The following is a 13,258-nucleotide window of genomic DNA, read 5'->3' as shown; positions in this document are numbered from 1 at the left end:
ACGTACTGTATGTCCCTGTTTTATTCATGATCTAATTGAGGTTAACTGAAACGCCACTTAGCAGTCATCGGTCCATCAACAACAAACAGCTGCCATAGTGAATTAAATGCATTTCCAAAACAAATGCAGTAAAACCCCTTTTTTTTTTACTTCTGACCTTATGTGAAGAACTCAATTTAGCTTCACATAGCAGTTTTCTTCATAATAGTAACATTACTGCATAAATTCCTCTCATCAACGGCCCTGATCTCGATATTATTGCTGTATTTGTCATGTTAAAGATCATCAGAGGCTCCTTTCAGCCGCCATCGACATGATCACCAGCACCTTTATTTCCAACCTCATCACCGCCACCTTCTCTTTCTGGCTCTGTGATTGTTCTGGAGCTCTTGTATCTTTTGATTCGGCGTCTAGAGAAGGCCTTGAGCTTTTAGGCAGAGCGACTGATGGTTAGAAAGAAAAAGGGTGGGGGGGGTACAAAAAAATAGAGGACGACAGTGGAAGCAGGAGAATCAGGACGGAGGCTGTAATAGGAGACGCCCAGCAGGAGGGCTGTTTACTGTCACTGAAGGAGAAGAAAAGAGAGATGGGGAGGCGGGGGGATGATGGAGGGAGATGGACAATGAGAGGGAAAGAAGATGCAGGAGGATGAACAGATGAAGACTAACCTTCAGGAAAAAATTGAATAAATAAAAAGGTGTCTTTGTAATATTTCTAAATCCATAACATAATTTTCTACATCACAACTGAAGTTAAACAAAGATAACTTTATGCATCTGTATCCTTTTTGGGAGAGTTGAAACACTAAATACGAACTCTGCTTTATGCTGTATTTTTTATTTGTGAATACAGCGCTGTGAAATAATATTTGCCTTTAGTCACACCTAAATGTTTTTGATTAAACACAATTTGATATCAACCAAAGATAATCAGAGTAAATAAAAAAATGTAAAAGAAAAATAGTCAAATTGTGACTTTAGAAAAGTGTAATTGCCTTCTAAGCCTGGCTGACCTTTTTGTGCCTCACTTTCCAAGAATTTTATTCTTTTTTAAATTATAAAATCATGTGTTTTCATTTATTTTTTTAAGTTAAAATAACTTATTTAAATCTTACTTGTTATGCTCTTCTTTCTGATCAATCATGACTCATTGGTGCTCAGCCTGGAGGTGTGTGAAGCTTAACGCAACCTGTGCTGCGCTCAAGTTGAAATCTGTTGAACTTTAACCTCTGCGAGGAACTCACACGGTCAATCAAGACAGGATATCTATGAAACTGCTCTGGACCAGGCAGAAAAACAGTCAGTTTATGTGAAAACTTCTCCTCTCTGGATCAAAGTTTTCTCTCCCTCTCTTTCCCTCCACAGTAGATTCAGCTAATGCACCTGTTCTGCTGCAACTTAATCAATAATCCATTAGATCCATGAAGTATGAATTTGTTTCAAATCAAACAAAAGTTTATAAGAATAAATTGAGTAAATAATTAAAAATGAGCAACGCATGAAGGAAACAACAAATCATCCAATTTAAGGAGGCAAACGATGAAAACAATAAATATCTAGAGCAGCTGATAGCTGCATTTCCATTACAAACGTGCACAAATCCTTGTCTATATTCTACTGTTCCACAAAAAATCCCAAACTTCTGATGATGTAATGTGTGTTTTTATGCTTTTATATTTTTATGCTTCTAAAATCACCTTTGAGTCAAAACAATCAGGTTGTTTTTTCCCCCCATTGTGATTCTGAAGTTGTCTGGGTTTTGTCCAGTGACGTTTGGCACCTCAGCCCCACACAAACAAAATGCTGATCCTCTGAAGACAAAATAACAAAAGAGAGCTTCCTACTCGGTCAAAGAAACACTCATTAGAGACACTCTTAACCACTAAGATCAGTTGCTACCAGATAAGGTCCTCCCTCCTTGTACTCAGACCTCACCTGTCACACCGACACGCCCACTGGAGCTCTCACCTGCCGAGCTGCTCCAGCGTTCTTTACCCGCCGCTGGGACCGGCTCCAACATCTGTCAATTATCCGTAAGAAAATCCCACAAGTGATTGACAAGCCAGTAGAGCCAGGGATCAAGTTCAGTCTCTCGGGGATGTGTGTGTGTGTGTGTGTGTGTGTGTGCGTGTGCGTGTGTGTGTGTGTGTGTGTGTGCGCGTGTGTGTCTGTGTGTGTGTGGAGTCAACCTGTGACACGGCTAAAGCTCTGACTTCAAGCGGCTCAGGTTAACTGGAAGTCGATGGGCTGAAAAAACACAAATTGTTTTTGTGGTTGAGGCCTTGTGGTCTGAAGATGGAGACCATGAGAGCAAACAAACAATTCTCCAAGCAAAAATCCCGAGGGAGTCAGTCAGGAGGTGCTACCGTAAGAGAGATTTCTACAGAGCCCATAAAGGGGACAAGGGCCAAAAAATATAAAAGTAAACTAAGTTGGTTTCTCATGTGCACCGGATTGTATATTGTGTCCTGAAAAACACCAAATATATCTTAAAATGTCATCCAACATTTTTAAAAAGACAAGATAAATTATTTCTGTTTAATTTTACACTATTGTGTAGGAAAGCTGTGCAGCAAGCAACTGAAACACTACCTGTTAAATGTTACAACGTTCAAACCACAGCCCTACGTTATACAGCTGGTTTATCCCAAAAAAAAGTTGAGCAAAAATGGTGTCAATAGCATGTGGCTATCAATAATGCTGACCAACATAAAGTTACTCCACTCAGTTAAGTTTAGATTTTATATCAAAATTAGATAAAATGCTAAGGTTAGATAATATAATTCAGCCTTTACAGTTATTTTCATGAATAAACAGTCTATTTTTTTTATTTTTTTAGTTTTTGCTTTACACAATTTAATGTAAACATACTTGGCGTATATCTTCCTTTTGGCAACTTTTCAAAAGTTTCCTTCCAATTCTCTCAACAATTGGGTAAAAATGGAGCCATTGTCTACCTGAGGACAGGTTAAAGGATGAGTCTTGACCTCACCTTACAACCTGAACATGCTCACAGGGCGTGGGGCCGTATTAATGTCCTGAGTTAAACACAGTAATTACTCAGCTTTATTGTTCTCATAGTACATCATCCATCAGGGCTTGACTGTGTATTTGTGGGTCTTTGACAGAGAAGCAGACTGAACGCTGAATCAAAGAGGCGACTTTCAACTCCTATCAAATATCTGCTGAGAAAGGAGAGGAAGAGGGAAAGGTAATGGATCAGGGATGTTTCTCAGGCAGCTGCGGCTCAGGGAGATTATCCAAGACCTCTAACATGGGGGCTTCGACCCTATCAATATGTCCCAAGGACATATGTTCATCAGCAAGACAATAATCACTCTAATAGTTATGTGTGTTAAAAGTTTGAAAAGAGCTAAATTACATTTTGGTGCCCCTGGAAAAGATATTTATTTTTATTAAACACCTTAATCATTTGTAACAAGATATTTGTTGGAGCCTGAAAACAATTTATATAAGCAGTCTTCAACAAGAGAACATTACTGGACCAGTATCTCCAATATCTCCAGTAAGTGGACATATTAGTCCACAGTAGCCATTTAGATCCAGTGATCTTTTTGGACACTAAATTAACTTATTTTTCTCAAAACCAGCACAAAGTATCGCTATGATACTTATATTCTGATGCAAAAGACACAATAGGTTGAATTGTGGTCCGTAATGGTGAAATCAAGGCTTTAAGCATATATTATATTCGATAAATAAGTAGCTTTAGCTGTAAATCTTCAATAAAGAAGCTTTATGAGAAAAAAGTGGGTGCCACCCATTCACTCCAGAATTAAACTCAGTCTATGAGGAAAGTTCATTGAGTTTGTCGAGCCTTGAAAACTCCACGAAGGTTAGAAAACTTCACGAAGTGGCACTTCTTCCCAGACGTGTCCCTCTGACAGCAGCTCCACCTTGAGAGTAGCAGCGCTCAGAGTTGCACAAGGTTGGAGGGAAAGAAAAACAGGGCTGGAGAGGCAGAAAGCAGAGAAAAAGCGAGGTGAGGAAGAAAGAGGCGAATGAATGCCAGCACAACTGAATACAGTTCTCCAAGGCTGCTCAGATTGGATCAATTCAGCCGTGACTGAGGACTGTGATGAGTGGTAAACATGCTGGATAATGTGTGTGCGGACGGGCTCCGGCTCTGTGTGTGAATGTAAGAGACTGAATTCACTAAGTGAGGTCTTTTGTCTTCCGGTGAATCCAGTTCAGAGGAAGGACGGGCAGAACTATGAATCCTCTGTCCAATCTAATTGATTATGTGCAAGGTTGGAGCCTCTCAGAGAGTGAAACATCGGCACAGACAGCCTGAGAAATAGACCGTCAAACAATGATTATAAGATCTTATTCTCTCGGCGGCCTTGCTCCTTCACATTCACTTTTTTTTCTTTTCTTATTCTCTGTCCTGGATCATTGAAGACGACGATCTGAAGAAGCTGCAGCGGCGTCGGGCTTCTTCTTTAAGTGTTTTCTAACTAAAAATTTCACCATTTAGTTTCTTTTTCTCCTACATATTTGAGATTACAACCTTTTACAACTCCATGTATTTGTGCCTAACAATATAAAGTTTTTTTGTCAAAAACTACTTATGAATGTCTCTCTTTTCAGACTCAAAATAACAAAAGGCTATCCTGTCTATACTTATGTTTCTCAACTAAAATAGGGTGAAAGTTAGAATATGACAGAAATTCATACAGAATTAATAGTTCTTCTCAGCATAACAAAACCAAATATTGCATCCTATCAAGAAAACAAGCTTTAATAATTCACTAGAGGTGTAATTAAATGTATAATTTTGAAGATCTTTACAGAAAGAGAATGAAGTTTTTCTCAAGTGTTACTGCAATAATCATGAACAATAATATCACAACTGCATGTTTTCCCAAATAATAAGTAAGGACTGGCATACGAGGTCAATAATCCAAAGAAACCATGCGGACGCAGTCTGAAGTTTGAAAAGGAGGAAAACTGAATTTCCTCGCTCTCCTGCTGGGTGTGTGTCTGAGCAGAGATGGAGGACAGGCAATATTTATTGACAATGGCTGCTTCGCTCGATAAGGAGAGGCATAAAAATCAATCAGCATAAAGGTCTGCAGGAAAAAAGGTGAAGCGCATAAAGGAGGACCGAATGCGAGAAAATAAACCCTGGAAGCAGACGGGGTCAGGAATGGAGAGAGGGAATCGGATCCGGATGAAGGACAGAAGGACTGAAATAACAGAAATCAGGAACAAACTGTTTCGAAACATCTGGGATTTAGAGAAAACGTGATGAGCTGGTCGCCGAAAACGGCAGAAAATGTTGAGTTTCTTGCCGCGGGCGCTTGGATGGTACTCAGCATTGAAGAGGGGGATGCGTGCTAATCAGATTAGTTTGCTTCTGCAGTTGTTCGAGGAGACAGTGAGAGGTGTCCCATATTTAGCCCCCGCCGATGTGAAACAAGCTTTAACCTCTCTTCTCAATGCAATTCTGGGCTCTTTAAAGCACAAAGGCCGAACTGGATACAACTCATACCGATGAAAGCTAGACCTGAGATTCTCCTTGTATAATAACCTGGAGTAAGTTTCAAAGTTTTTACAGAAAAAACCTTTAAGCAAAAATGTCTGAGAAGATCCAGCTGCTTTTAGAAAAGCAGAACAATATATTGACTATTAAATGTATTATCTACAATAGCAATATTGATACACAGCTATATTATACCCTCTTACTTAATTAGTGTGGTTTTCAGCTGCACACGTTTCATTTCTACACCATGACTGCCCTTGAAATATTTCCAAACAGGTGAAGTCGTCTAATGGAAATTTATTAAATCGGCTTATGTCTTGGTACAGACAACCAGGTCAGATCGAATCAATATAACCCCAAACTAAACAAGTTCACACAAAGCAACAGACCATGTTTAGCTAAAAGTAAAGATATCTGCACCACCAAAGCAACAATTTCCATTTTCATATGAGACCTGTAGCTGCACAGGTAACATAAGCAGCATCACCATCAACAAGCAGCAGCTTAGCTCACTTAAATCACATCTAACAATCTAAAATGTGATCCAACTGAAGTCTTCAATGTCTAAAATAAGATTCTCACACCAGGTGAATGCAAACGAGTCTATCAAGTTTTAAAAAAAATTGTCAGAAAACACCATTCAACATTTAAACAATAGCTCACTGTTGTGATTTATTTTTGAAAATTAAAGGTATATTATTTAACACTTTAAAAATATAACTACATTTACACTCAAAAGAAAAATTAACACTAGTTAATGTTAGGGGTGAGGGAGTTTAATGACTTAATAGGAAGTGCTTTTATTTTGAAAAACGTTCCTTATAAATTATGCTAAGTTAATTTTGACGTAAAGTTGCTGAGCTGGATATTTATGTGTTCACTGATGTGATGCGACAGCAAATATCAACAGGTTGTTAGAATCTGCGACGGTCCAGGTCAACAAATCAAGCGCACCTTTGACAGGACAACGAAATCAAAAGACGTTGTTACTTATTTTTCTGGAAGTTATAATTCCCATAATGTCACCATGACTACCATGACAATCAGTGCCACACCTGATTGATCATCTGTACCAACCAGGTGTGGCACTTCTTTTGGAAACGTCTACTTCGGCTGCAGGCATACCTCATTAAAATCCGTAAAACACATGTCGCTGTTCCCATAATGCTGTGCGACATATACTACAGTGGGAAAGCTTTTAGGGGATTTTCTGAGTTCTCTTGATTTTTCCAGGTTGAGTAAACTTCTTTTTTTTTTCTTTTTGGAACAAGTGACCAAATGTCTCCTAAAGAAAACTACAAATCTAATAGATGAGTCAAAAGAATACAAAACCCAACACATTTACAACAAACCTCCACAGTACAAATGCAAACTGGCAACTCCAGCGAGACATTGAGGAAAACTTCATTAAAGAATGCTTATAAATATGACTCACAGTTGATGTTTACTGTGACGGAGACCTTACTGACAAAACTTCTCCCATCTTTTTTCCATGAATTGCTCCCAGTTTTGGTCTTCAACGGCGCTCCTGTTGACAAAAAGAAAAACAAAACGTTTTCCAAACCGTAACCCAATTGCTTTTCTTCATTATCAGTTGTATTTTATTGTTTTTACTAGCCTTATATTTCACTTCAAAAAAATGTCCTAAAAGCGCCGCGTCGATGTCCAGTTTCTGTGTAAAACGTTAGTTTTTAATTAGAGTCAAATTTCACCTGGCGTCTTTTCCGTGACGCTGCAATTCCTTCCTCGGCCACACCCGCAGAATAACACGAAGCACACATTACAGCCCAGAGGGGCGCTGTTTCACTCTTTTCATACTGTAAAAATTCAACTAAAATAAAAACAATATAAATCTAAAACAAAATATTTACCAGTTGGTATTAAATAACCAAATGAATTGCAAGATATGTAATTTGATTTGTTTATTGTGGTAGCCAAATACAAAGCAGTACATACCATAAATGTACATATTTGTATAATAAAATAAGATGCAAAAATAATATTTTCTCGTGTGTTTTTGTTCATTTTTTTTGTCATATTTAGTTGAAATTCAGCAGTGACCTAGAGAATAAAATGCATTTGGGTATAACATTGTTTGTGCGTACTCACCAAGACGCCTACACCACCCTCACTCTTCTGCCAACCGGAGCACTGAGATTGTTCTGTGTTGTATTGTATTGTATTTGACTCCATTGTGTGTCAGGACATTGACGAGTTTGACAAAAAAACATGACAAGACAAGAGGACAAATGGAATTAAGTTTCTGCACAATTTCCCTCACTTATAGAAAACAGAGGCAGAAGGTGATGGGAAACGTAAGAAAGGAAGATGAGAAAATGAAAAGAGAGGTAAATAAAAATCTGATTACTTTATTTAGTCAAACGACATCACGCACAGACTGAATGTATAAATCGTTCTTGTTGGGGTGTGCGTGTCTGAAATCGTTTCCCTTTAAAAGCAAGGCCGCACTAATGAGAAAGTCCCTTTGTTGTGCGGCCGCAGGAGTGGCCCTAAAAAACCCGAGATCTAAACAATCAGCAGCAAATAACAGCAATTTCACAGCTAATTCATAGATTTCACGTGTGAATGCCCCCATTGCCACCCTCCATTTAATGCTGTGAAAAGAGACAAGTGTGACATTATAACCACAGGATCAAACTGTGGGTGGTGGGTAGAGGTCAGGGTCTAATGACTTAAGTCTGGTTTGAGTGTTAGACTTGCATCCACAGAAGTTGATTGTGGCAGACTGCACAACTCCTTACTTGGGGTATGCACCGTTGTACATTTAATGTTGCTAATGTTAGCGAAACAGCCAACAGAAATGCACTTTTTTAGGCAAATTATGTTAGATTATGGTGACTAAAAAGCTTATTTTTGTTGTATTTAATGATCTGAAACATTTGAGCATCACAAAAAGAACAAATCTGAAGAAATGTGAAGTGGGACACACATTTTTTCACACCATTGCAAATGCTTCATGTTGCACATTTACTTTTTGTAAGGAAAAAAATGTTTTCTTGGCCAAGTGGCTTGAGCTGCAAATGTTTGTCATTTGCACAGCTCTCAGCACTTAAAACATTTAGAGAAAATGCTACATTAGGTCATGGCAGATGCAAAATAAATATTAAAGCATAAAAAGATAAAGACGAGAAGCCATTAAATATATATATATAAAATTAATTTTTTTTTTCTAAAACTTTTTCTTAACCGGGGCAAAGAAGAAACATTAAAAGTAATTCATGTTTTAGACAAATCTTTTGTATGAATTTATCAAAACCTAAAAAAATTCTGCAATCCTTTATAAAGGAGGATTAAAATGATTGCAAAACCTCTAAGTCTAAAATAATACTTGTTAATTTACTACACAAGTAGGAGGATTTTTGTTACTTTTAGACAGCTTTCTCTTTCTCCGGTGATTGCCGCCCTTTGTGCTAATTTAAGTCAGCTACTTAGTTTAACTTTCAGAAAGAGAGCGTGTAATCATAATCCGGGAGAAGCTAAACTTTTTCCCTTAACCCTTATTTCACAGTCAAACACGACTTTCTCTAGGTGCCTGGCAGTCTAATGGGATTACAATCTATAGAAATCTTGTATTTTTAACAAATCACCTGTTGCTGAAGATGCTTGTAGCACCTTGCGTTTACACATCACTGCCAGTCGGCGTTTAATTGCGTGAATCTGCTAAACATACTTCAACCAGGGGAACACACCAAGGCGCTTCCAGCTATCCGTCCCCAAGCAGCTCAAGGTGAGTCTAAAGAGGTGATGAAGAGCTTGGAAAGAACTTGGTTACACCTTCAATTACGCCACCCACACGCCTATATATTCTAGAGTGTGTTCTAAGTAATGCAGCCTAAAAACAAATTGCAAGGTAGACACACTGCATTATTTATATTTGAAGTTTAAAGTGGTTTTTAGATTCGACAAAACAGGCCGTAAAAAAAGAAAGACTTCGGTCGTTCTGCTCTCGTTTCGCAAATGACTGGGTGAGTCACTGCATGCGCTTCAACTTTTGATGAAAATCCCGCTCAAACGCACAAGATGGAAACGCTCTGCCAGTTTTCCCTCTATCTGCTTCCCTTCTGTGCATCTTTTTTGGTTTTTATTTATTATTTTTTTTATAACCGTTGCCCAGATTTCACCTCTGACAGTCTTGCCCTAGATATTTCTCCCATCCTTGTCAGACGCACTCGCAGGTCTCATCTGCTGCCAGCTGTGGAGGAGAGGACGTGGAGATCAGCGCAGATGGGATGTGAAAAGGATGACGGGAAACCAATCGATCCAAATCCTTCATCCTAATCTTGTTGACGTCCTCGGATGGAGCAGACAGCAGCCCTGCAGCAACTTTAGGGAAAATTTGTAAAATACATTTTCATCTTTTTTCCCCCCCTCCATCTCTCTCAGCTTCATGTAACATTTAAAAAAAAACTGGTTCAAGTTTGCAGCAACGTGAGCAAACAGCTCAGTTCAACCTTCAGACTGTATCTGAACATCTTTTAAAACTTTCAAGATTGCTTTGTAGCTTTAAACACGTGTAAAAAAAACACTATACTGCTCCCTTGTGGCTTTTGAAAAAACTGCACCAATAAGAAAATCCATTGCCACACAGGTCAATAAATTAGAATAAAGTCTTAAGTGAATTTATTTCTGTCATTCCACTGAAGAAGTAGAGTTATGACGATTACTTTGAATAGCCACTCTGGGACCAGTGAAGGCATTTAGACACACAGAGTGGCATATTTTAAACATTTATGTCTCAAATGGTCAAGAAAACAAAGTTTCTCAGAAAAAGTTGATTCTTACAGAAGACAAAATAAGTATTTAAAATGTAGTGGAAGGAAAAGGTGTCGTAAAAAGTGGTACTGGAGTGATATGGATGTGGTTGCAGCTTTTAAGAGATTTGTGAAGCAAGACTTTGGTGGCGATTCACAGGAAATGGACCATAGTCACCGTCTGTCCAGGAAACTGGCTGCAATGTGAACATTCTTGTGAAAAGTCGCTCCAGAACCAGTTTTAAGCAATGATTAAAATGAACAGGAGTAAATGCTTGAAATAAAAAAAACAACAACAATTGAACTGATTGCTGAAATAAACTGAGAAAATTCTAATTTTGATACATAAATGTGTCTTAAGAAAATAAAAAATGAAAACACAAAACAATTCTTTTTCCCCCATACATCCACTTGTGGCTTTTATTTTAGAGCAAATGTACAATCGTGTGCCATTGAAAGCTAAAGAAAAATTGGCAAAAAAAAAAGAAAATCCACAATAAAATCTTAATACTCTTAAAAACTGTATACAAAAACACCCCAAAACTGTACAACAGTTAGCATAAACTACACGTATATACTGTTTATATTTTTTTGTCTTTACTGTATCTGAGCGTACAGCAGTTAGGCGATACCATTAGTTAGTGAGACGTACAGATTTCTTTACAATGATGCATTGCAAAACAGAAACGGTAGCATTCTGTCTGGAGGTCGCCGGTTTAGAAAGTCTCGCGCCAACGCGACAACGGAGACAGATACAACCCACGACTCATGGCTTTAAACGCTTCTACAGCAAAGTGTCATTCCTCATTTGATGCTAATGGGCGCCAGGTTGCGTCTGAACGTCGGCTGACGCCACGGAAACGGGTCGTTTACATTGGAAGCTACGCACACAGATAAACACGTTGGTGCATTGATGTTTGGTAGCAACAAATTTGGGAGTCTGAATGACGCGGCTACATATAAGACACGTAAAATATTGTCTCTAAAGAGTAAAAAGTAATATTGCAGTTTTCAGGTTTGCTGTTTTTAAGTTCCAATATTTTGTCTGATTTAGGGGGAAATTTAAGAGATCATTCATTTTAAAATCCTCAATCCAGCTCCGGCAACTTCATCCCAGCTCTTAAGGTTGACTTTTACTTTTAGCTCTGACATGACATTAAGATGATGAAAGGCAATTTTTTTTTAACTCGTTTTCTCTGTAATATCCTCCACATTTATTTGCTCTCGTGGTAGAAATGTGCTAAAAAAAAAAAAAAGCTTCACCTTACATCAATCTCTTATTCCAGTAACATGATCTCGTGTTGAAAGCAGTCGGGAAAATTTTTAAAATTTTTTTTTTTTTACATTTATTCAGAAAGGAGTGGCAAAAAAAAAAAAAAAAAAAAAAAAAAAAAAATCCCACAACAAAAAAGAAATGCTTTAGAACCATCACTGGTAATTTTAACTAACAAAGCAATTTTTCTGACTTTGATGGCTTCCTGTTTCCCTGGGAAATAAATATGACTCTACATAGAGGCCCGTTTCTATTGGTCACTCTTCAAAATAGGAAAGACAAGGAAATTAGTTAACAGCTACTTATCCTAACCTTTGTTACATCTATGGTCAAAGCAGTAGAAAAACTATCTTTTTTCTTTTCTACCATCACAATCAAATGTGGAATTTGTTAAACTCCACTGGGAATTTAACTGGAATCATGTGCTTTGGTCAGACGACACTCCAAAACGGTGGAGGAAGCATTATGATGTGGACCACGTTTTTTTTTTTTTTTTTTTTTTTTTTCCCCCCCAAAGGCACTGGGAATTTTGTGGGATTGCTGAAATTTCCTATATGAGAGCATGTTACTGAAATAAAAGATGGGATTTACTATGCAGCTTTTCACACATTTATATGCCAATCTATGTTTGTTTACTGCATATATCTGAAATACAAAAAAGATAAAGACGTCAGGAATTATAGAAGAACAGTAAAGATTTGTGTCAAAATATTAAGTCTTTAGCTGGTAGAGCTGATTTTTTTATTTCTGAATTTGGATGTTCGTCGATTTCATTTTGGATTTGAAGTGTTTGAAAGCAAAAACTGAATTCTAGCTGTAAAAATCCAGCATTTTCTTTAATTCTAAGAGTTAAAGCAGGAAACCAAGACACCAGGTATAATCCATGTTTTAAAAAAATGTCCTTTACAGAACTAAAAGTAATACAAACGTCTCAGAGGCAGGCATATAAATAACACAGAAACAGATACTAAGCAGTCGTATCGTTTTGGTGGAAGTCATAGCTAATTTGGTCGCCGACTTAGTATCAACTTAAACTCACTTTTCAACTTATTTCCCCATGTTTGCTTCTATGCAGCCATGCTTTGCAGAGCCGTTGTACCATCTAAATGCTCCAACAACACGCATTAATGCACCGTAAAGCATTTAAACAATCATTTATTTCATAAACTAGCACAAGGCACCTAACGTAAAGCAGCTAAAAGTATCTCTACTGTAGCAGCAACAAGGCTTTGGTTCATCGAGGTCCTAATCAAGTCATCAAAACAGCATCTCTGCTCCGTCTCATGATGGATGGAGAGATGAATCAATGGAGGAATGTGGCAAAGGAGGAGCAGGAGGGGACAGTGGATGGTGATGATGATGACGATAAGACAGATGGATGTAGCAGAGGTGGGAAACCTTCCACAGCATTTCACCAGCACAGAAGAGGAGAAAAAGACAGACACTGCTACAAAGAGAGAGGAGAAATGTAACATTTTATAGCTTTTGGAAAAAAAAAAAAAAAAAAAAAAAAAAAAAAAAAACAGCAGACTTTAATCTGACTTTAGGACTTTTTAACTTTATTCTCTGTTTTTTTTAGGTTTGTGTGGCCTCTTTTTTTTACTTGAATTAGTAATAAACTCAAATCATATTCAGAGCAAAAACACCTAAAAATTATTTTTTAAAAATGCTAATCAGTCATTTTATTAGTTTTCAAAGCAGAAAAGTC

At 37.7% G+C, this 13,258-nt stretch overlaps 1 protein-coding gene across 1 annotated transcript in view; it reads right to left on the bottom strand.

The window, feature by feature from the left end:
- Window positions 1–10,665: 10,665 nt before the first annotated feature.
- Window positions 10,666–13,258, bottom strand: part of atp11a (ATPase phospholipid transporting 11A) — a 40,647-nt gene continuing 38,054 nt past the window's right edge. The window contains exon 31 of the mRNA XM_014970024.2: window positions 10,666–12,997. Coding sequence (XP_014825510.2) covers window positions 12,832–12,997 — 166 coding nt within the window. The 3' untranslated portion in view covers window positions 10,666–12,831. The remainder of the gene's footprint in view (window positions 12,998–13,258) is intronic.

The sequence above is a fragment of the Poecilia mexicana genome, unplaced genomic scaffold (assembly GCF_051168715.1).
Source record: "Poecilia mexicana isolate PSO_F unplaced genomic scaffold, ASM5116871v1 scaffold_2, whole genome shotgun sequence".
Taxonomy (NCBI): domain Eukaryota; kingdom Metazoa; phylum Chordata; class Actinopteri; order Cyprinodontiformes; family Poeciliidae; genus Poecilia; species Poecilia mexicana.
This window is presented reverse-complemented; position numbering and strand designations above follow the sequence as displayed.